General features: G+C 44.5%; 1 protein-coding gene across 1 annotated transcript in view; it reads right to left on the bottom strand.

The window, feature by feature from the left end:
* Positions 1-244: 244 nt before the first annotated feature.
* CCDC92B (coiled-coil domain containing 92B) overlaps positions 245-23,334 on the bottom strand; it is a 34,814-nt gene continuing 11,724 nt past the window's right edge. The window contains exons 2-3 of the mRNA XM_070945511.1: positions 16,467-16,514; positions 245-999 (exon numbers count right to left, since the gene is read on the bottom strand). Coding sequence (XP_070801612.1) covers positions 245-999; positions 16,467-16,514 — 803 coding nt within the window. The remainder of the gene's footprint in view (positions 1,000-16,466; positions 16,515-23,334) is intronic.

The raw sequence follows: 23,334 nt of genomic DNA on the forward strand, positions 1-23,334 counted from the left end.
TCCAGGGCCCTCCTGGTGTTGGGTCAGTCCACTCCTGCTGACGCCATTCCCAGGAGATGCACAGCTACAGCACGTTGGTAGTTGAAGCAAAGGTAACAGTCCAAGATGATGGCATCTCAATGGCTTTAGGAGTGGAGTATTCCCTGCCCCGTGGGTCTTGATAAGACAGATGTGCTCAAGACAGGTCAGTGGCTCCTATAGACAAACTACTTCAAAAGGGTGCCATAACTTTCTCTCTAGTCCTTCAGTCTTTTGCGGGGTGAGCGCTGGTGCTCTTTTGCTTCCGTGTTTCCCCTTTGGAAGATGGCGGCCGACGGTGGCCCAAAGTCCTGACATTATTCGCAGCTCCTGCAGGTTCTTCGGCGAGTTGCTGAAAAGACTTTTTCCAAGCGCCCTTCCGGTTGCCTTGCTCGGGCCCTTCCTTGGAGGACAAATCCGATGTGCTATGCTCTGTTTTCTGGCGACGGGACGGAGGCCGGGGTCGCGTGGTGTACAAAAAGAGAGCCGGGTCGGGCATGGGTTCAAGGTCTTCGAAACTGCTGAGCCGTTCGCGAGCCACAATGTCCTTGAAGGCGCCTTTGCAGTGGAAAGCGGTGCTCGCTTGCCGACGGGTGTGAGACTTCTGAGTCCTTTTTTTGGGCCTAGTCTCAGCGCTGGGTTGGGGGACGGAGGGTTTTTCTGGGAGTTTCTCGGGCAGGCCGGTGCTTTTCTGCCGGGTACTGTGAAGTTTCTGTTTGTTTGAATGAAGCTGGAAGGAGAGGTAAGCGGCCGCCTCCGTCTGTTTCTGCAGCTCCGTGTTAAGAACGGTTACTCGGTGGCTTCTCCTCTTGAGCTCTTCCAAGAACTTCCTTTCTTTGTTCCTCAGGTTGGATCGGAGGGCGGCCACCAAGCTCTCTTTATGCCTCAGCTCCTTGTGCAATTCCAAATTGTTCTTCTCTTTCTCTTTCAATCGGGCTTCCATGATTTTGCACTTTTCTTCCAGTTCCTGGTCTATTACGTCTAATGCAAGCGAGAAACGAAAGACAAAAGAACAGATTTGAATACAAAATTCACCACAAACGTTCATCGAATATTAGGGTCTCAGGTAGGGATTGACAACCTTTAACACTGAATACAGATAATCCTGGACTTACAACCATTCGTTGAGTGACCATTCAAAGTTACAATGGCACTGAAAAAAGTGACTTATGACTGTTTTTCACATTTACAGCATCGCCGTAGTCACTCGCAGCATCCCATGATCAGGTGATCAAAATTCAAACACTTGGAAACTGGCATGTACTTATGACGGTTGCAGGGTCCCGGGATCATGCTATGACTGCTTTCTGACAAGCAGTCATAGGGGAAGCCAGATTCACTTAACAACTGTCTTGCTTAGCAACAGAAATGTTGGGCTCTGTTGTGGTTGTACATTGAGGATTACCTGTAGATCATAGATAACCCTCACCTTCAGGATTAGGGACTGACTGGTATGGAGCTTTACACAACTGTGGCAATAAGGTTATAAAACGGGGCAAAATTCACTTAACTGTCTCACTTAGCAACAATGATGTTGAGCTCCATTGTGGTTGTAAGTCGAGAACTACCTGTACAGTATTTGTAGCTCAAGGTTGAACTGTGTGGTTCTTGGTGCTCTCTGAGCTTGGTTGATGTAACTTGGTTGCTGAAATGGTATAGGTCCGTGATGGCGAACCTTTTTGCTGTCGCGTGCCAAAAGTGGGGGGAGTGCGGGGGGGGTCGCACACGTGTGTGCCCACATCCATAATTCAATTCCCCCTGCCCCCCCACATATGCACATGCGACCCCCCCCTTCGCGCTCCCCCCCGCTTTTGGCACACGACGGCAAAAAGGTTACTGGTGGGCCTGGTAGCCCTGTTTTTCACCCTCCCCAGGCTCCAGAGGCTTTCTTGGAGCCTGGGGAGGGTGAAAACGGCCTTCCCCACCCGCCCGGAGGCCCTCTGGAGGCCAGAAATGGCCCTTTTCCTGAGTTCCGGTGGGCCCGGAAGGCCCGAAAATCAGTTGGCCGGCGTGCGCATGCACACTGGAGCTGAGCTAGGGCAACGCTTGCATGCCCACAGATATGGCTCCGAGTGCCACCTGTGGCATGCGTGCCATAGGTTCACCATCACGGGTATAGGTTCTCCTGCTTGAGCAGGGGGCTGGACTAGAAGATCTCCAAGGTCTCTTCCATCTCTATTCTATTCTAAATTCTAAACTGATGATGTCATCTAGTCTGCAAGAAAACAACAAAGCTCAGGGAGCACCAAGAAATCCACACTTTGGTGTGTGACAACGTCTTCTGGAATCACTATTGAATGATGGCATGTAACTTGCAACCAGCCTGAAGTCTCGTGAATTTCTCAAAGCTGGTGAGATTTTGACCATCTTACCCTGCATTTGTTCGTGTGAATGCTGAAAACCAGCATGAAAAATTGTTAGTTTTTTAAAAAAATATATATTCTTGTTTGAAAGCTCACGTGAACTCTGACCATTCCAGTAATATCTCCCTTGAATTTGGGTGTAATCCTATGGTGTTTCGCAAGAGCTCAACATTCTGGCACAAAACTTCACAAGATCTTAACTATGGTGCGATGATCAAATCTTTTAGCCAATTTTAAATGATTCCCATGTATACAGGTAGTCCTCCACTTACGACCACAATTGAGCCCAGAATTCATGTTGCTAAATGAGAAATTTGTTAAGTGAGTTTTGCCCCATTTTACGACTTTTCTTGTTAAATTAGTTGCTAAATTAGTAACTTGGTTGTTAAGTGAATTTGGTTTCCCCATGAACTTTGCTTGTCGGAAGGTTGCAAAAGGGAATCACATGACCATGGGACACTGCAACCGTCATAAGTATGAGTCAGTTGTCAAGCATACGAATATAAATCATGTGTTGTATGAGGATGTGCAACAGTCATAAGTGTGAAAAAATGGTCATAAGTCACTTTTTTCAGTGCCGTTGTAACTTCAAACTGTCACTAAACGAACTGTTGTAACAAACTACCTGTATTTTAAATCCATAAAGCATAGATAAAGATATTGTTTAAATATACAATTGTTTTACTCTTGGACTAAGGAATGAGTGCATTTCAGGATATTTCAATATTTGCTTCTTAAGATTTGGCATGTAGGGTATGAGGCAAAATCTGAATTTCCAATGGATTACACATTTCATTCTGTATTCAAAGATTAGCAATTTAAGTAACCCAAACCATGTGTTGTGACCCAGGCCCACGTAGTTAATATTAAATGCAAAACAGTTCCAAAAAACAAACAGATTTTATTAAAACAGCTGAGAATTAACTCATTCTCAGCGTATTCCAAATTAAATGAAAGCAAAGTCCTCAAAACACCATTCTTCAGTTTATCTCTGACCTTGGGATAATTAGGCAAACTGCCAAAGGCTTTTCTTGGAAACAGTTCAGGAACAGAAGACGCTGACAAGAAATACATCCATACACGAAGCAAATCTCTCAACAGTTATTTTCTGGCAAAGAGGCCTAGAGCCGTTGCTGGTCTTTTAAGCCTTATGGGAGGGGCCAATTATCTCTTGGCCCTACTCCCGAGTTGTCCTCTCTGCTTTAGCTGCTCTTGCCTTCTGGCAGCTCTTCTCATACATGCACTAGGCACAGGCTCCTCCTGTTCCTCTGCCTCTCTACTGTCAGCCTTTGGAGGCTCCGAAGTCCGGGCATCACTCCCCGATGGCCCTGGCCCCATCTCTGCCTCCGACACAGAGCCCTCATCCGGGCCTTCCCCAGCCTCCAGGACTGGTCCATGTTTTTCCTCAGCCTCATCGCTGTCTGACTCCGCTGCCAGCTCCACAGGCTTCTGGTGGACCACAACACAATGTGCATGCATGTATACATACACACCCACCCACACACTACCAACGATCATGAACATCCAGACTACTAAGAAAGTACACAATCTGTTTGAACTATCTAAAATTTCACCTAGAATATTTTTGGTCTGATCTAGGCTTCCTGAGACAGTAAAAAGCACACGATAAGTCCCCCAAACCCTCTTTTTATTTCAATGGCTGTGAATTATGTTCATTCACAGCCCGTAATGAGTCACAAATAGTTTGTAAAGAGTCCAACAGAAGTCTGCCACAATCCTTCGGGATAAGGCTGATAAGCATCCATCTTTATCTCCCTTGACACACTACCAAAGACCTAATTGGCAATTAGCTTTGCAAGGCCATATGGAGCACAGAGTCAAAATGGAGCTTCAGAATTTAAACTGACCAGAACCAACAAAGTTGCTTCCTGCAGAGGCTCATGTCCCTTTGCTCCACCTTTATGTCTTATGGGAGGGGCCAATCATCTCCAAGCCTTACTCCCGAGTCGCCCCTTTTGTCTTAACTGTTCTTGCCTTCTGGCAGCTCTGCGCATGCGCGCACTGGGAACAGGCTCCCCCTGTTCCTCTGCCTCACTGACGTCAGACTCTGGAGGCTCTGGAGTCAGCACATAACTCCCAGATGGCCCTGGCCCCATCTCTGCCTTCAACGCAGAGCCCTTGTCTGAGCCTTCCCCAGACTCCAGGACTGGCCCATGTTCCTCCCCAGCCTCCTCACTGTCTGACTCTGCTGTCAGCTCCGCAGGCTGCCGGCAGACCACAACAATTTTATGGTTGAATTCCATAAGCTATCCAAATTAAAAATCAGATCAAAACTCAATCTTTTCTTGATAAATTTATCTTGTTTGTAGTAATGTTGTTGATAATCTTCCATTTTTTCCCTCTCCTTAAAAAAAAATCTTTGGAAGTTCTGTTAAGCCTATTTAGAAATAGCGCCTCCCTCTTAATTCTCAATCATTGAAAGCAGGGTTCTCCAACCTTCGCCATTTTATGACTTATGGACTTCAACTCCCAGAATTCCTCAGCTATCATGGCTGGCTGGAAAATTCTGGGAGTTGAAGTCCACCAGTCATAAAGTTCCCAAGGTTGGAGCCCTCAAATTTAAAGACAGCTGTAGCCAAACCAGAAAAACTGTTTCATGTATGATAAAAGTGAGCTGGAACATGTCCAGACTGCAGATCCAAGAGCTAGGCAGAGATCTATCATGCTACCTTTTTTTTTTCATTTTTAAAAAAGGCTTTCTAATCCACAGGCCACATTTCTGCATTTATATCCATGCCGCAGAATTTATCTTTGCTCAAACTTGCCCAAATGATGTTTCAGTCTGTAACCTCCCTTCCTCCTTTCTTAACATATTCTTGTTCACCCAACCACATAATGACACCAGTTCTTCCCTTACGATGTAAAAAGGTAAAGATAAATACGTGCTAGTCGTTCCTGACTCTAGGGGGCGGTGCTCATCTCCGTTTCAAAGCCGAAGAGCCAGCGCTATCCGAAGACATCTCCGTGGTCATGTGGCCGACATGACTCAACACCAAAGGCACACAGAACGCCGTTACCTTCCCACCAAAGGGGGTCCCTATTTTCCTACTTGCATTTTTTACGTGCTTTCGAACTGCTAGGTTGGCAGAAGCTGGGACAAGGAACGGGAGCTCACCCCGTTACGCGGCGCTAGGGATTCGAACCGCTGAACTGCCGACCTTTCGATCGACAAGCTCAGCGTCTTAGCCACTGAGCCACCGTGTCCCTCTTATGATTACTTATTATGATTACTTGTTATTACTTATGATGTAGGGACCCATAAAAGAATGATTTCAACAACTGTACAAAGACACTTTTCACCGTGTCAGAAGAAAACAGGCAGGAAAGGCCCAGAAGAAATGATGTAAGTTAAGAAACCACAGAGCTGTTAAGGGTGGAAGATAAAAACTTTTCCCAAGGGAAGGCTTGTCCAGTGAGTCAGCCATTTCTAAAGATGTCAGCAAAAGAATAAATATGCTGATTCATCCTTTATTCTCCTTTCTCTTTAAGCCTAACAGGCCCAATTTAGGAACTTATTTAACACAATGCTGAGTCATTCTGTCATCATATGCCCAAAATACCATAACAAAATAACAGAGTTGGAACTTGGAAGGGACCTTGGAGGTCTTCTAGTCTAACCCCCTGCTCAAGCAGGAAACCCTAAAACGTATCAGACAAATGGTTGGCCAATCTCTTCTTAAAATCATCCAGAGTAAAAGCACCCACAATATCTGGAAGCAAGCTCTTCCATTGATTAATTGTTCTCACTGTCAATTTATATCCAGGTTGGTTCTCTCCTTAATTACCGTATTTTTCAGACTATAAGATGCACCGGAGTATAAAACGCACCTTAGTTTTTGGGGAGGAAAATAAGAAAAAAGCTGATTGGAGGTGGATCGGAATATCCCCAATCAGCTGTTCCTAGAGGTGAACTTTAGCAACAGGTTTGTTGGTTGTGAGTTCTGTGCCTTGCTTTTTTTTCAGCCTCTGAAACCTCCATTTCAGAGGCTTTTTTTTCAGCCTCTCAAACAGAGATTTCAGAGGCTTTTTTCAGCTTCTGAAACCTCCGTTTCAGAGGCTGGGTGGAGCTCCATTCAGTGTATAAGACACACCCAAATTTTCACCCTCTTTTAGGGGAGAAAAAGGTGTGTCTTATACTCTGAAAAATACGGTAGTTTCCCTCCATTACTTCTTATTCTGCCTTTAGCTGCTTTGGAGAATAGTTTGACCTCCTCTTCTTTGTGGCAGCCCCCCTCAAATATTGGAACACTGCTATCATGTCACCCCTAGTCCTTCTTTTCATTAAACTAGTCATACCCAATTCCAGCAACCGTTATTTATATGTTTTAGTCTCCAGTCACTTAATCATCTTTTTTTTTTAAATTTGATTTATATGCCGCCCTTCTCTGGAGACTCAGGGCAGCTTACAATGCATTAAGCAATAGCCTTCATACTTTTGTATATTTATACAAAGTCAGCTTATTGCCCCCACAAACTGGGTCCTCATTTAACCTACCTTAGAAAGGATGGAAGGCTGAGTCAACCTTGAGCCTGGTGAGATTCGAACCTGCAGTAATTGCAGGCAGCTGTGTTAATAACAGGGTGCTTTAAACCACTGTACTACCAAGGCTCTTTGTTGCTCTTTGCACTCTTTCTAGTGTCTCAACATCTTTTTTTTATAGTGGCAACCAAAACTGGATGCAATATTCCAAATGTGGCCTTACCAAGGCATTATAAAGTGGTACCAACACTTCATGCAGGGGTGGGATCCCACCAGTTGAACAACCGGTTGTCTGAGTGCGCGCTTTGCGCATGCTATCTCGCTGCGCTCGTGCGTGCACCAAATGGGCACTGCGCGCGTGTGCAGTTTCCTTAAAATTGAACTTTCGTGTTGCAAACAAGGAAAGGAGCAAGGAAAACAGCTGAGGAGACCCAATTCAATCTGCCGTGCCTGATCAGCTGGGCTTCAGAAGGTCAGAAATAAAGGTCAGTATAACCCGGGGGTGGGCAGGCGGGCCACTTTCACAGCAACTGAGAACCGGTTCACTCTCGGCAGGAAGTGGGAACTACCGGTTCTCCCGAACCGGTCTGAACCGGTAGAATCCCACCACTGACTTCATGTGATCTGGATTCTATCCACACATCTGCACACACATTCTGGAGAGAGAGAAGGTCCCCGAGGATGGGCTCCAGCAGAAGTCTGAAAGCTTGGAAGCCTAAACCTCTGGTCCTGGTGACCGACCCAGATTAGATTCTGAAACATCATCCTGGGACGCGTATATTTGCCTTCATTCGATTCTATCCCTCTGTGGAGGCAACCTTGGACTGCCTTGGCTTTTTTGGCAGCTGCAGCACACTGCTGGCTCCCATTTAAGTGGTTGTCCACTAGAACTCCAAGATCCTTCTCACAGTTACTACTATTGAGCCAGGTACAGAAGCTTGAAGAATGGAGTCTCGAGGATCAGAAGTCTGAGATGGCAACCTAGCGTCCAATTTCTACCACTTCTGGAAGTCAGCAACCTAAAACTAAGGAGAAATTCCCTAAAGAGTGAGAACAATTAACCAGTGGAATAGCTTGCCTTTGGAAGTTGTGGGTGCTCCATCACTGGAGGCTTTTAAGAAGAGACTGGACAGCCACTTGTCTGGAATGGTATAGGGCCATGTTGGCAAACCTATGGCATGTGTGTCTGAAGTGGCACATGAAGCCATGTTGCCTGGTACGCGCGGCATTGCCTGTTCCTCTTCCGGGTTTCTGGCACACATGCGCATGCAATGATCAGCTGGGCTTTTTGCATATGGTAGTGCCGGAAACTGGAAGAGCTGGTCTTCCATTTTCTTGCATTAGCATGCGCGCCGGTTAGTTGATCGTCGCACGTGCATGCACACCAGAAACCCGGAAGTGTAGCTGGCTGAAACCGGAAGTTCAGTAGCTGAAACCGGAAGTTCATTTTCAGGCGTGCGCATGCACCCTGGACAACTCCTCTTCCAAGTTGCGGCCCAGACGCACGTACGCTCTCTTTTCGGCATTCGGTGCCGAAAAGGTTCACCATCACTGGTATAGGGTCTCCCGCTTGAACAGGGGGTTGGACTTGAAGATCTCCAAGGTCCCTTCCAACTCTGTTATTATGTTCTGTTCTGACCCAAGAAGCTTAAAAGAGCAGCTGAAGTCGGCAAGGCGGTACCAACTGGATATGTTTTTATCAGCCAGGCGTGTTCTCCCAGGCGTGGCCAGAGGTAGCTTCCTTGGGATGCTGCCATTTCTCTTGCTAACACTGCCTTCCATCAGCATTCCATTCATCTGATGCTCTCCACGCTTCCTTTGCTGCACTAACAGCCTCGCCTTTTGCCCCGAGGCTGAGGGTGGAACCTTGCATGCCCAAATAAAACCACGGCTTTGTGGAGTGCAGTTGAAACCTCGAGACCCCCATCGTTCAGATCCCCTCCCAGGGTTCATTAGCTTTGATCTCTCATTTGATTTCTAATTCTTAACAACAGAAAACAGAAATATATTAATAGGAAGGTGCAGGGCAGCGTTTCTCAATTTTAGCAACTTTTAAGATGCGTGGACTTCAACTCCCAGAATTCTCCAGCCAGCTGGCTGGAGAATTCTGGGAGTTGAAGTCCACGTATCTTAAAGTTGAAGTCCACACATCTTAAAGTTGCCAAGGTTGATCTGGGGCTTCATTATAATCTTCTGAAGCACTGGGCATGGTTCCTACGTTGTAATTTCTTGCAACCCAAGAGAGAGAGAAAAAAAGACTGACTACATGATTGGAGGGCTACTGTTTCGTGAAATGTATTTGAAGATAATGCAAATGTAACAGGAAATGGAATTCAGTTTTGTTTTTGCTCCGAGCTGCTCCCTGTTTGTTTGGAGAGTGAGAGAGAGAGAGAGAGAGAGAGAGAGAGAGAGAGAGAGAGATCTGTTCTGGATGGCTGCCCACCTTGAAAAAGAGGTTGGCAATTAAGACTCTTACTGCATCTGGCACTGACATAGGAGCTGCGCAGAACAACTATGGTGGAGATGCTATATGTATGTGTGTGTGTGTGTGTGTGTGTGTGTGTGTGCATGGTTTTATTGCAGCTTTGGCTGATAAATTTGGGACATCTCTACCTGGAAGAGAAACATCTTGCTTCAATGTGCAGGCAATCTCAAGCACAGACTTTTGCAAAGTCTTTTTGTGGGGTAGCCCTTGAATAGCAATAGCAATAGCACTTAGACTTATATACCGTTTCACAGTGCCTTACTGCCCTCTCTAAACGGTTTAAAGAGTCAGCCTATTGCCCCCAACAATCTGGGTCCTCATTTTACCCACCTTGGAAGGATGGAAAGCTGAGTCAACCTTGAGATGGTCAAGATCGAACTCCTGGCAGTTAGCAGAGTTAGCCTGCAATAGCAATAGCACTTAGACTTATATACTGCTTCACAGTGCTTTTACAGCCCTCTCTAAGCGGTTTACGGAGTCAGCATATTGCCCCCGACATTTTACTGACTTTGGAAGGATGGCAGGCTGAGTCAACCTTGAGCTTGGTGAGATTCGAACTGCCAAATTGCAGGCAGCCGGCAGGCAGCAGAAATAGCCTGCAGTACTGCACTCTAACCACTGCGCCACCTCGGTTCCTATTGATTGATTATCAACCTCAACCAATCAGAACAGAGCTGGAAGGTACCTTGGAGGTCTTCTAGTCCAACCCCCTGCTCAAGCAGGAGACCTTATATCCATGATGGTGAACCTGGTGAGATTCGATCTGCCAAACTGCTGGCAGCCGGCAGTCATCAGAAGTAGCCTGCAGTACTGCATTCTAACCACTGTGCCACTGCAGCTCATACATACATACAATCAGTGGTGGGATTCAAGTAATTTAACAACTGGTTCTTTGCCCTAATGATTTCTTCCAACAAGTTCTTTGCCAAACTGCTCAGAAAGTTAACAACCGGTTCTCCCGAAGTGGTGCGAACTGGCTGAATCCCACCACTGCATACAATACAGGGGTGAAATCTACTTACCTTCCCTACTGGTTCAGAAGTGCACACGTGTGTGCGTCATGTGCGATTTTAGACCCTCTGCGCATGCGCAAAGCCTTCTGCGTATGCGCAGAAGGTAAAAAACAGCTTACTTCCTGGTTAAAACCAGGAAGTAATGACGTCCGGCCGGGTGGGCGGAGCCTCACGCTGCCACCGTTACCGATTCACTTGAACCGGTGCGAACCGGTAGCATTTCACCCCTGATACAATACCTTAAATACTGGTAGTCCTTGACTTACGACCACAATTGAGCCCAAAATTTCTGTTGCTAGGTGAAACATTCGTTAAACGAATTTTGGGCCATTTTACAACCTTTCTTGCCACAGGTGTTACGTGAATCACTGCAGTTGTTTAAGTTAGTAACACGGTTGTTAAGTGAACCTGGCTTCCCCACTGACTTTGCTTGTCAGAAGGTCGCAAAAGGGCGACCCTGGGACACTGGAACCTGGGACACATAAATATGAGTCAGTTGCTAACCCTCTGAATTTTGATCACATGACCATGGGGATGCTGCAAGGCTCGTAAGTCTGAAAAATGGTCATAAGTCATTTTTATCTGTGCCGTCGAACTTTGAACGGTCACTAAATGAACTGTTGTAAGTCGAGGGCTACTTGTATTTGGAAACAAATGACCACTGAAGCTGAACCAGTGGTGAAATCTAAAATTTGTTACTACCGGTTCTGTGGGCATGGCTTGGTGGAGGGGGGGATAATGTGACTGGGTGGGCGTGGCCAATTTTTTTTTTTTTTACTTTTAAAACCATTTTTTCTACAACCTCTTCAGCGAAGGGGTTGTAAAAAAATGCTTTCAAAAGGCTCTGACGATCCCAGCTCAGTTGCCTGATCAGCAGAGGCTTTTTTCCTTTTAAATGCCTCTGACGATCAGGCAATTCAGCTTGGATCATCAGAGGCTTTTAAAAGAAAAAAAGCCTCTGCCAATCAGGCAACTGGGATCATCAGAGGCTTTTAAAAGCATTTTTTTCTACAACATCTGAAGAGGTTGTAGAAAAAATGCTTTTAAAACCTTTTGACGATCCCAGCTGAGCTGAGCGATCATCAGAGGCTTTTTTTTTTTTTTTACTTTTAAAAGCATTTTTACGGCTGAAGACGTTGTAGAAAAAATGCTTTTAAAAGTAAAAAAAAAAGCCTCTGATGATTGTGCAGCTCAGCTGGGCATGGGGGGTTGGGGGCAGGGATTTTTGCTACCGGTTCTCCGAACCACCCGCCTCCATCACTACCGGATCGGGTGATCCGGTCCAAACCGGGAGCATTTCACCCCTGAGCTGAACCAAGTTTCCTTCTTCCTCCATTTTAAAGCTACTGATTTAATTTCTGTATTATGTCTGTTATGATTTCAGGTCTGCTTGAATGGATGTTTTAATTGTCTTGTTGTACTGTGTGCCTTCCAGTGCCATTAAGGGATTGAACAGTTTATAAATCTTGCAAATGAATCTACGAAATATGACTAAATAAATATGCTGTTAACAAAAACTTAATTTTGTTTGTTTTTCTTGTGACAGGAAGATATGTTTTAGGACGCTGTTTACGAATGCTGTACTGCTTGAGTCAAGATATTTATTCTTCTTTGGAAGAAAAAGTAATAATACAAATGATTTATTTATTTACATATGACATTTATATGGCTAATCAACTGAGACAAATGTGACTTTGGATGACATACATCCATAGAAAAAAAAAGCCAGAAAGTAAATACAATTAAAATTACACCAACTGCATTTAATAGATGATTGGAAACTCTCACTGTGGTGTCCTTGGTGCTCCCTGAACTTGGTGGTTTTCTTGCAGATATTTCATTACCCAACTAGATAACATCATCAATGCTAGTGAGGGTGGACTTTCCCTCCTGTTTATATACAGTAACTTTTGTATGCTTCCTGAAGTGCTTGATGATCATATGGCATCTATGACCTCGTAGACGACCCTCATTCTGTTAAGGCGAGGGTGGTAATGGGAGCGACATGGCGCTCCCATGTGACACCTCTCCTGCGCGAGCTGCACTGGCTCCCGGTGGTCTTCCGGGTGCACTTCAAGGTTTTGGTTACCACCTTTAGAGCGCTCCATGGCTTAGGACCTGGTTATTTACGGGACTGCCTACTACCACCAATAGCCTCCCACCGGCCAGTACGCTCTCATAGAGAGGGGCTCCTCAGGGTGCCGTCGGCCAAACAATGTCGACTGGCGGCCCCTAGGGGGAGAGCCTTCTCTGTGGGGGCACCTACTATCTGGAACGAGCTCCCCCCAGAGATACGGAGGATCCTGGATCTGCGCACCTTCCGCCGCGCTCTAAAGACCTTTTTATTCCATCAGGCGGGCCTGGCCTAATCTTTTCCCTCTTTTTAATTATATAAATTTTAATTGGTTTTTAAATGATTGGGGTTTTAATACGTTTGGGCCAAATTTGTTTAATTCGTTTTTACTTTGTTTTTTAAATTTTGTATCTATGTATTTTTACTGTTTGGCTGTTCACCGCCCTGAGTCCTTCGGGAGTAGGGCGGTATATAAATTAAATTAAATAAATAAACAAACAAATAAATAAATAAAGGACCTTGGAGTACTCATTTCTAAAAATCTAAGCCCAGAGCCCACTGTAACAACATTGCCAAAAAAGCATTAAGAGTTGTTAATCTAATCTTGCATAGCTTCTTCTCTGGTAATATTGTACTACTAACTAGAGCCAGGATGGCGAACCTATGGCACGCGTGCCACAGGTGGCACACGGAACCATATCTGTTAGCATGCAAGCGTTGCCCTAGCTCAGCTCCAGCACGCATGCGCATACCGGCCAGCTGATTTTCAGGCCTTCTGGTCCCACCGGAAGTCAGGAAACGGGCTGTTTCCGGCCTCTGGACGGCCTCCAGGGGCATGGGGTAGGCCGTTTTTGCCCTCCCCAGGCTCCAAGAAAGCCTCTGAAGCCTGGGGAGGGCGAAAAAGGGCCTACCGGTAACCTTTTTGAGTGCTGGGGGGGGTCACACGTGCATGTGCAGGGGGCAGGACATGGGGGGGCATTGAATTATGGGTGTGGGCATATGCATACATGACACACACACCCGCATTCCCCCCGCTTTTGGCACGCGACGGCAAAAAGGTTAGCCATCACTGAACTAGAGCATACAAAACATTTGCTAGACCAATTCTTGAATACAGCTCATCTGTCTGGAACCCGCACTGCATATTTCAGAGATATTTCACGAGAAGAGTCCTCCACTCCTCTGTTCATAACAGAATACCTTATGCCACCAGACTTGAAATTTTGGGCTTAGACAATTTAGAACTACGCCGCCTTCGGTCTGACCTAAGTGTAGTACATAAAATTATCTGCTACAATGTCCTACCTGTCAATGATTACTTCAGCTTCAACCGCAACAATACCCGAGCACACACTAGACACAAACTTAAGGTAAACCGCTCCAAACTCGATTGCAGAAAATACGACTTATTTATTGTTTATTTATTTATTGGCTCGATTTATATGCCGCCCTTCTCTGGAGACTCAGGGCGGCTTACAATGCGTTAAGCAATAGCCGTCATACTTTTTGTATATACCTGCTTAGTAGGGCTTTTGCCCCCCCCCCCAAGCGGTGTTCTTTTTTATACAAAGTCAGCTTATTGCCCCCACAATCTGGGTCCTCATTTTACCTACCTCGGAAAGATGGAAGGCTGAGTCAACCTTGAGCCTGGTGAGATTTGAACTCGCAGTAATTGCAAGCAGGTGGCAGCTAAGTGCTACTTAACAGCACTTTAGTCCGCTGCACCACCAAGGCTCCTATGACTTCAGCAACAGAGTGGTCAATGCCTGGAATGCACTACCTGACTGTGGTTTCTTCCCCAAGCCCCCCAAGCCACCAAGGTCACCCTCAGAATCCTGGATTCTAGGACTCACCCAAAATAACATTTCATCAATGATAGCTCTTCAAATTGTACATGCCCTCAATGGATCATAGAGCTGGGCTACATTTTTTTCCCATTATAACACTACAGCAGGAGCAGAGGTGGTATTCAGCTGGTTCAGACTGGTTTGCCCGAACTGGTAGCAGAAATTGCGGGCGGGCTTGCCCCAGCTCTATGCCATCCTACTGAGGCATATTTTTGAGGCCATGTGCATGCGCGGAAGGCTGGGCGCATGTGATGAAGGCAGGCACGTGCATCAACTGGGCGCATGCACGCACAAAGCGAGCATGCGCGCGCAGGGCGAACCGATAGTAACCTAATCTGAAACCCACCGCTGAGCAGGAGGGAAGATTTTGAGATGATTTTGAAAGCGGCAATGCCGGCTTGCTTAGGCTTCATTCAGACTAGGTCACAATTTCACGCCACTGGAAAAAAACCCACGAAACTAGGCAAAACCAGATGCCAGGACAGGACAATGTTCAACTGGGAATCGCTCCAAGTCTGGGGAAGATGCTGTGAGCAAAGAAGCCAGCTGAACAATATCACTCATGCCTGCTCATTTGGCACCCTCTGCCGGCTACTTTCAACTGGAGACTTGAATGAAAGAGATCATTCAGTGGAGCAAGAGAGGAAGGAGAAAGGCAACTGGGAGTCAGACCAACAATCAAGCAAACAATAGCCCAATTAAGAAACTGCCAAAGAAGCCAACAGTAAACAGCCCAACCAAAGAATCTCTAAGACCACAACCACCGCACCAACAGGGCAAGCCACTAGACTAGAATATAAATGGACAGCAAACCTCACTTACTGATGATGTTACCTACTTTGGGTAATGAAATGTCTGCAAGAAAACAAGCACTGTTAAAGCACTGTTATTAACATCTGCTGCTTGCAATTACTGCAAGTTCAAATCTCACCAGGCTCAAGGTTGACTCAGCCTTCCATCCTTTCAAAGGTAGGTGAAATGAGGACCCAGATTGTGGGGGCAATAAACTGACTTTGTATAAATATACAAAAGTATGAAGGCTATTGCTTAATGCATTGTAAGCCACCCTGAGTCTCCAGAGAAGGGCAGCATATAAATTAAAGCAAAAAAAAAGAAAGAAAGAAAGAAAGAAAGAAAAGAAAAGAAAAGAAAAGAAAAGAAAAGAAAAGAAAAGAAAAGAAAAGAAAAGAAAAGAAAAGAAAAGAAAAGACTAAGGATTCCTCAGTTTGACTCCCTTAATAATTCCTTTCCCTCCTGTTGTTCAGGGTTAGGGTTGGGGTTAGGGTTAGGCTCAGTGGCTAAGACACTGAGTTTGTTGATCAGAAAGGTTGGCAGTTCAGCGGTTCGAATCCCTAGTACAGGTCTCCTGTGTGAGCAGGGGGTTGGACTAGATGACCTCCAAGGTCCCTTCCAACTCTGTTACTGTTATCTGTTATCTAACCTTAGCAATTTTAAGACTTGTGGACTTCAAATTCCAGAGTTCCTCAGCCAGCAAAGCAAAGCTGGCTGAAGAACTCTGGGAGTTGAAGTCCACAAGTCCACAAGTCTTAAAGTTGCCAAGATTGGAGACCCCTGCTTTAGTTAGTAAAATGTATTTTTAAAAAACAAATCAAGCTGGAACTACTGTTGCTCTTACAATTTACTGAACACCCAGGTTCTTCTCTCTTTTCCATCTTCACATCAGTGGTGGGTTTCAAATTTTTTTACTACCGTTTCTGTGGGCGTGGCTTGATGGGTGCGGCAGGGGAAGGATACTGCAAAATCCCCATTCCCTCCCCAATCCAGGGAAAGGTTACTGCAAAATCCCCATTTCCTCCTGATCAGCTGGGACTTGGGAGGCAGAGAATAGATGGGGGCGGGGCCAGTCAGAATTTTTACTACCGGTTCTCCGAACTACTCAAAATTTCCGCTACCGGTTCTTCAGAACTGGTCAGAACCTGCTGAAACCCACCTCTGCTTCACATCCACCTTGTTAGGTTAAGAGGGAGTATTGTAGACAGCTCAACTGCTAGTATAATTTCAAGAAGAGCCATGCTGGATCCAATCAAACTTCAAATATCTTTTTCATATTGGGATTCAATGCATGTGTAGATCGTAGTATATTATTCCTAGTTTATGTTTGTTAGTTCAGTTTAAAAAAGGGGGGGAATTATCTTCTCACTTACCTTGCTGTCTGGCTTCCAACTCTTTCACTTCCAGATCATGGGTCAATTCTAAATGAAAAAGAGAATGAAGCAGGAAGGTTAAATTCCTTTACTGTTTATTAAGAGATTGTTTATTATGCAAGGACTTGTCAGACCGGCCACAATTTAAGCCTCTAAATGAAACCGATCCTTTGTTCTGTTAGATGAGAAAGATAGACAGTTTATTAGATATCAAGTGTTTTGCAGGAGTGCAAAGCCAGAACTGAAAATCGTGTGCCAAAATCCCTAAGTTCTATTCTGAATTTGCTGAAATGGCAAAATTGACTGTTTGGTCAGCGATAAGAAAACAAGTACGTTGATAAAAGACTGGAAACTTCATATGGATTTTTTTGCTGAAAATGGGGAAAAAAATGTGATTTATGGATGTACTGATTAAAAGGGGTTGAATATAAGAAGAGAATCGTATGTAGCCTTAAAGTTTGTAATTACTACTGTATAAAGCAGCTTGGAAATAGTTTATTTATATATCTTTTTTTGTTATTTATATTACTTATATTACTAAATTACTGCAGAAAAAACAATTACTACCAACCTGCCTTCCATTGAGAACCTGTATACTGCACGAGTCAAAAGAGGGCTGTGAAAGTATCTACAGACCCCTCACATCCTGGACATAAACTGTTTCAACTCCTACCCTCAAAACGACGCTATAGAGCACTGCACACCAGAACAACTAGACACAAGGACAGTTTTTCCCCAAACGCCATCACTCTGCTTTAACAAATAATTCCCTCAACACTGTCAAACTATTCACTAAGTCTGCATTACTATTAATCTTCTCATCATTCCCATCATCCATCTCCTCCCACTTATGACTGTATGACTGTAACTTTGTTGCTTGTATCCTTACGATTTATATTGATATTGTTTCCTGATTGCTTATTTGTTCCCTATGACTATCATTAAGTGTTGTACCTTATGATTCTTGATGAGTGTATCTTTTCTTTTATGTACAATGAGAGTGTATGCACCAAGACAAATTCCTTGTGTGTCCAATCACACTTGGCCAATAAAATTCTATTCTGTTCTGTTCTGTTCTGTTCTGTTCTGTTCTATTCTATTCTATTCTATTCTATTCTATTCTATTCTATTCTATTCTATTCTATTCTATTCTATTCTACTTTTAGCACTTTCTTCTTTTAGGTTTTCTTTCCTTTTTCTTGCTATGACTTTGCATGACTTCATGCTTATCTTTTACTTATGTAAAAATCTCTGATAAAAATTATATATTTGAGATGTTTTTCTGAGAAGGGATCTGATCGATTTCATTAGACTTGGAATGGAATCCATGGTACAAAAAGATCAGGATCTCCTGTTCTAAACAGAAACTAAATCTGTTACTGCATGGTTTCTGTTACGTCATAACTAGGATAGTAATGCTGCCTATGTTTTGCGTTGCAAAGGTTTTATGGCTTCAAATGCAAACTTTTAGGGATTCTCTTGACTTAGTCAGGTTGGGTTTATTGGGTTTATTTAATGGGTTTAATTAAGACCTTTTAATTAAATGGTTTCAGTGGGCTGCTGTAAACAGGTTTTAATTAAGAGCTTTTAATTGAGTGGCTTCACTTTAGAGGTTTGTAAACTGGTTTTAATTAAGGGCTATAACAGAGAAGTTTCTAGGAGGGGATCGTTTCCACTTTGGCACTGCAAAAATAATGAAACAAGACAGGCAGACATGTTGTAAATATGCATCAAATTCAATCAATCAATCAATCAATCAATCAATCAATCAATCAAGATTTTTTGTTCAACGGGATGGTTGTCAGACTGAAACCCAAAGGTGAGACAGTAAGATCCAATCCAGTCCAATCCTTTGTTTTAACCTAATGGACAGAATCTTGCCAGACTAAAGCTGTAACAAGCACACATTCTGTTATACCAGTTTCAGTAATAATCAAGCATCTTATTCCACATAGGCAATAAGTGAATCTACTGCAGAGGTGAAATGCTCCTGGTTCGGACCGGATCACCTGATCCGGTAGCGATGGAGGCGGGTGGTTCGGAGACTCTGTAGCAAAAATCCCTGCCCCCACCCATGCCCAGCTGAGCCGCACAATCATCAGAGGCTTTTTTTTTAACTTTTAAAAGCATTTTTTTTACAACCTCTTCGGCCGAAAAAATGCTTTTAAAAGTAAAAAAAAAAAGCCTCTGATGATCACATGGCTCAGCTGGGATCATCAAAGGCTTTTAAAAGGAAAAAACCCCTTTTTTTCTTTTAAATGCCTCTGACGATCCCAGCTGAGTTGCCTGATCCACAGAGGCTTTTTAAAAAAGCCTCTGCTGATCAGGCAACTCAGCTGGGATCGTCAGAGCCTTTTGAAAGCATTTTTTTACAACCTTTTCGCCAAAGAGGTTGTAGAAAAAATGGTTTTAAAAGTGAAAAAAAAAAATTGTCCACGCCCACCCAGTCACATTACCACCACCCCACCAAGCCACGCCCACAGAACCGGTAGTAACAAATTTTAGATTTCACCACTGACCTATTGCTATCCAGAGGTTTTTATTAATACCATGAGGCCCTCTAAAATGCTTTGGGTATTGCAGCCCACAACATCTGGACAGCAGAACACTGCCTAAATCTGCTGCAAACATGTCCTGGAATCAATATACCCAGGGGTGGGCCGCTGGGGGTTCACAGTGGTTCGAGAGAACCTCTAGCTAAGATTCTGTGCAATTCGGAGAACCCCCGAATCCCACTCCAAGTTGCCTCTGCCTTTATAAACTTATAAATCAAGTACAGGTAGTCCTCGACTTCCAACGGTTCATTTCGTGACCATTTTGAAGTTACAACGACACTGATAAAAAGGGACTTATGACCATTTTTCACACTTACGGCCGTTGCAGCATCCCCGTGGTCACGTGATTTACATTTGGATGCTTGACAACTGACTCATATTTATGACAATCGCCGTGCCGCCAGGGCCACGTGATCCCCTTTTGTGACCTTCCGACAAGCAGCGGGGAAGCCAGATTTACTTAACGACTGTGCTACTAATTTAACAACTGCAATTAACAACGGTGGCAAGAAAAGTCCTAAAATGGGGCAAAACTCACTTAACACGTTTCTCACTTAGCAACATAAAATTTGGGCTTGATTGTGGTCGTATGTTGAGGACTGCCTGTAATAGAATTTTCTTAGGGATCTTTCATCCTCAATCTTCTAACATTCTCACTAAAGTATTTAGGGCTTGAAGCGAGAGCAAAGCCTCTCACGGCTTCTGATTGTGCAAGCGGAGGGAAAATTAACAAAACCCTGATGTTAAATTAGGCATAACTTTCCTGCTCCTGGCTGTAACAAGCTGATGTGTTCTTTAAAAAGCACCACTTTTTTCTCTTTTGCAAAGGCTGGGAAATCTTTTTTTTCCTCCCAGACACAAGAGGATCTCCTTATTTGTATTTTTTTTACTACTGGTTCTGTGGACGTGGCTTGGTGGGCGTGGCTTGGTGGGTGTGGCAGGGGAAAGATACTGCAATTCTCCATTCCCACCCCACTCCAGGGGAAGGATACTGCAAAATCCCCATTCCCTCCTCTCTCCTGGGGGAAGGATATTGCAAAATCTCCATTCCCACCCCACTCTGGGCCAGCCAGAGGTGGTATTTGCCAGTTCTCTGAACTATTCAAAATGTCCACTACCGGTTCTCCAGAACCGGTCAGAACCTGCTGAATAGCACCCCTGGAGCCAGAAACAATGGTTTATACAGACTGGTGATTGGTTTCACCCCAAATGAGCTTGGTAGTACAGTGGTCTAAAGCACCTTGTTATTAAGACCAGCTGCCTGCAATTACTGCAGGTTCGAATCTCGCCAGGCTCAAGGTTGACTCAGCCTTCCATCCTTTTTAAGGTAGGTAAATTGAGGACCCAGATTGTGGGGGCAATAAGCTGACTTTGTATAAATATACAAAAGTATGAAGGCTATTGCTTAACGCATTGTAAGCCGCCCTGAGTCTCCGGAGAAGGGCGGCAGATAAATTAAAATTAAAAAAAAATAAATGCTAAGCTACAAGTTACCAAAGAAGTGATGACATACTGCAAATTCATGATAAGTAGTTTGGTATGTACAGTATTTGATGTACACTTTCCAGAGAACACGCACTGGTTCTTCTGAAATATAGAACATAGAATAACAGGTTGGAAGGGGCCTCAAGGGCAGGGGTGAAATGCTCCCAGTTCGGACCGGATTGCTCGATCCGGTAGTGATGGCAGCGGGTGGTTTGGAGAACCGGTAGCAAAAATCCCTGCGCGCCCCCCCCCTCACCATGCCCAGCTGAGCCGCATGATCATCAGAGGCTTTTTGAAAAAAAAAAACTTTTAAAAGCATTTTTTCTACAACCTCTTTCGACGAAAAAATGCTTTTAAAAGTTAAAAAAAAAGCCTCTGATGATTACGCGGCTCAGCTGGGATCATCAGAGGCTTTTCAAAGCAATTTTTTCTGCAACCTCTTGGCTGAAGAGGTGGTTAAAAAAAAATGCTTTGAAAAGTCTCTGACGATCCCAGCTGAGTTGCCTGATTGGCAGAGGCTTTTCAAAACATTAGAAAAAATACTTTGAAAAGTTAAAAAAAAAAAAAGTTGGCCACGCCGACCGTCACATTACCCCCCCCCCCCCAAGCCATGCCCACAGAACCGGTAGAAACAAATTTTACATTTCACTCCTGCTCAAGGGTCTCGTAGTCCAGCCCCTGCTGAAACAGGGGACCCTGTATCATTTTAGGCAAATGGCTGTCCAACGTCTTCTTGAAAACCTCCAGTGAAGGAGCACCCACACTTTTAATGAATTGCTCTAATTGTAAGGAAATTTCTCCTTAGTTCTAGGTTGGATCTCTCTGATAAATTTTTGTTACTTCCTGTCCTGCCTTCAAATTCTTTGGAGAATAGGTTGACCCCTTCTTCTCTGGGACAGTCCAGTGGTGGGTTCCTCCCGGTTCGGTCCGGTTCGGCTGAGCCGGTAGCGGTGACGATATGACGTCACTGAACCAGTTCTCCCCCCCCCGCCCTCCCACCCCCCCCACGTTATTCTTACCTTTTATTTGGCCCCACCCCCAATCTATTGCTGCCTCCTGAGTCCCAGCTGATGACTAGAGGGAAAAAAACTGTTTAAACTCTTGCCGGGGGGCTTCAAAGGGCCGTCCTGCAGCTGATCAGTGTTAAAAGCAAACAAATGAGTCAGGTCGTATGTGCGAGGACCTTCCAGAAATGACTCTGACCAGCTAGCCACGCCCACCTAGTCACATGACCTCCAAGCCACACCCACAAAATAAGCCACGCCCACAGAACCGGTAGTAAAAAAATTTAGAACCCATCCCTGGGACAGTCCCTCAAATGTTGGAAGACTGCTATCATGTCACCCCTCGTCCATCTCTTTGTGAGACCAGACATACTTAGTTTCTGCAACCGTTCATCGTACAATTAGAACAAGCCTTCACAGTTTATTTGTTCCTAAAATATCAAGCGTGCCAATTGTTTCCTGGTGGAAAAAACAAGTCTTGTGATTCGTGAGCCAAGACTCTCATTTTTCTTTGTTCGGGGGCAACAATTAATGCACACTAATTACCCCTCTGAGATTGCACCGTCTAGACTCATCCAGCATCTAAGAAATAATGGGATAAAAAGAAATAGTAAAGCGCGAATTTCCTGCATCTCCTTATGGAGAATGGGAGCTGAGCCAAATTCTTCCCTGCAAATGTCAGATTAATTTGCGCCAAAAGACTCATTCCAACATGGGTTAATAGTGCTTTTATCCCCGAAAAAAACAGGTACCTGGAGATATCAGGACGATAAAAAGCTCGGTGCCGTTGTAATTGATGCATTTATTTTATTCTTTTTTTTGAGGGGTGGGGAGCATTGGAAGGAAAAATATGTAAACTGGGTTGGTTCTGTCTGATTGTTGGTGCAGTATCTTTCAGAAGACTGAACAGAATTCAGGGAGTCCTTAATTTACAATCATTTTATCTAGCAACGGTTCAAAGTTATGATGGTGCTGAAAAATGTGACTTACAACCAGTCCTCACATTTACCACCATTGCATGCTCATATGTGCCCCCCAATGTACCAATGTAATATTCCTCCTCCTCCTCCTCCTCCTCCTCCTCCTCCTCCTCCTCCTCCTCCTCCTCCTCCTCCTCCTCCTCCTCCTCCTCCTCCCCCCCCTTACTACTACTAATTTAGCAGCAGCATTTGCTGAATTTTGTGCTCTTTTGTTGGTTTTCTTCCTCCCTCCTCCCAGGAGCAAATTGTAACTCACTTTTCTTTTTTAAAAGTAAAACTAGGAGCAGAAAATAGGGTTGGGGTGGAAGGAACCTTGGAGGTCTTCTAGTCCAACCCCGCTTAGGCAGGAAACCCTAGACCACTTCAGACACATAGTTATCCAATATCTTCTTAAAAACTTCCAGTGTTGGAGCATCCACAACTTCTGGAGGCAAGTCATTCCACTGATTCATTGTTCTAACTGTCTTCTAGAGGTCTTCTAGTCCAACAGGAGACCCTATACCCCAAATGATGATTTGGAGGTGGGGAAGGGCATGCCAGTGAGATTAAGGATAGGATTAAGAAAGGTTTGCTCCCAACTTCCAAGATCTTCTCCCATCCTCAGCCCTTAGATCAGAGGTCTTCAAACTTGGCAGCTTTAAGATTTGTGGACTACAACTCCCAGAATATTCCAGCCAGCTAAACTGGCTGGAATATTCTGGGAGTTGTAGTCCACAAGTCTTAAAGCTGCCAAGTTTGAGGACCCCTGCTTTAGGTGCTCGAAAAGGCAGACAAAATACGTTTTTCTCTGCCCTTCTCATCTTTATCAGTATATAATCCTGTGTTGTAAGTTGCCGCGAGGCAG

The sequence above is a fragment of the Pituophis catenifer genome, unplaced genomic scaffold (genome assembly GCF_029215685.1).
Source record: "Pituophis catenifer annectens isolate HBS135680 unplaced genomic scaffold, rPitCat1.0.hap2 SCAF_1, whole genome shotgun sequence".
NCBI classification, from domain to species: Eukaryota; Metazoa; Chordata; class Lepidosauria; order Squamata; family Colubridae; genus Pituophis; species Pituophis catenifer.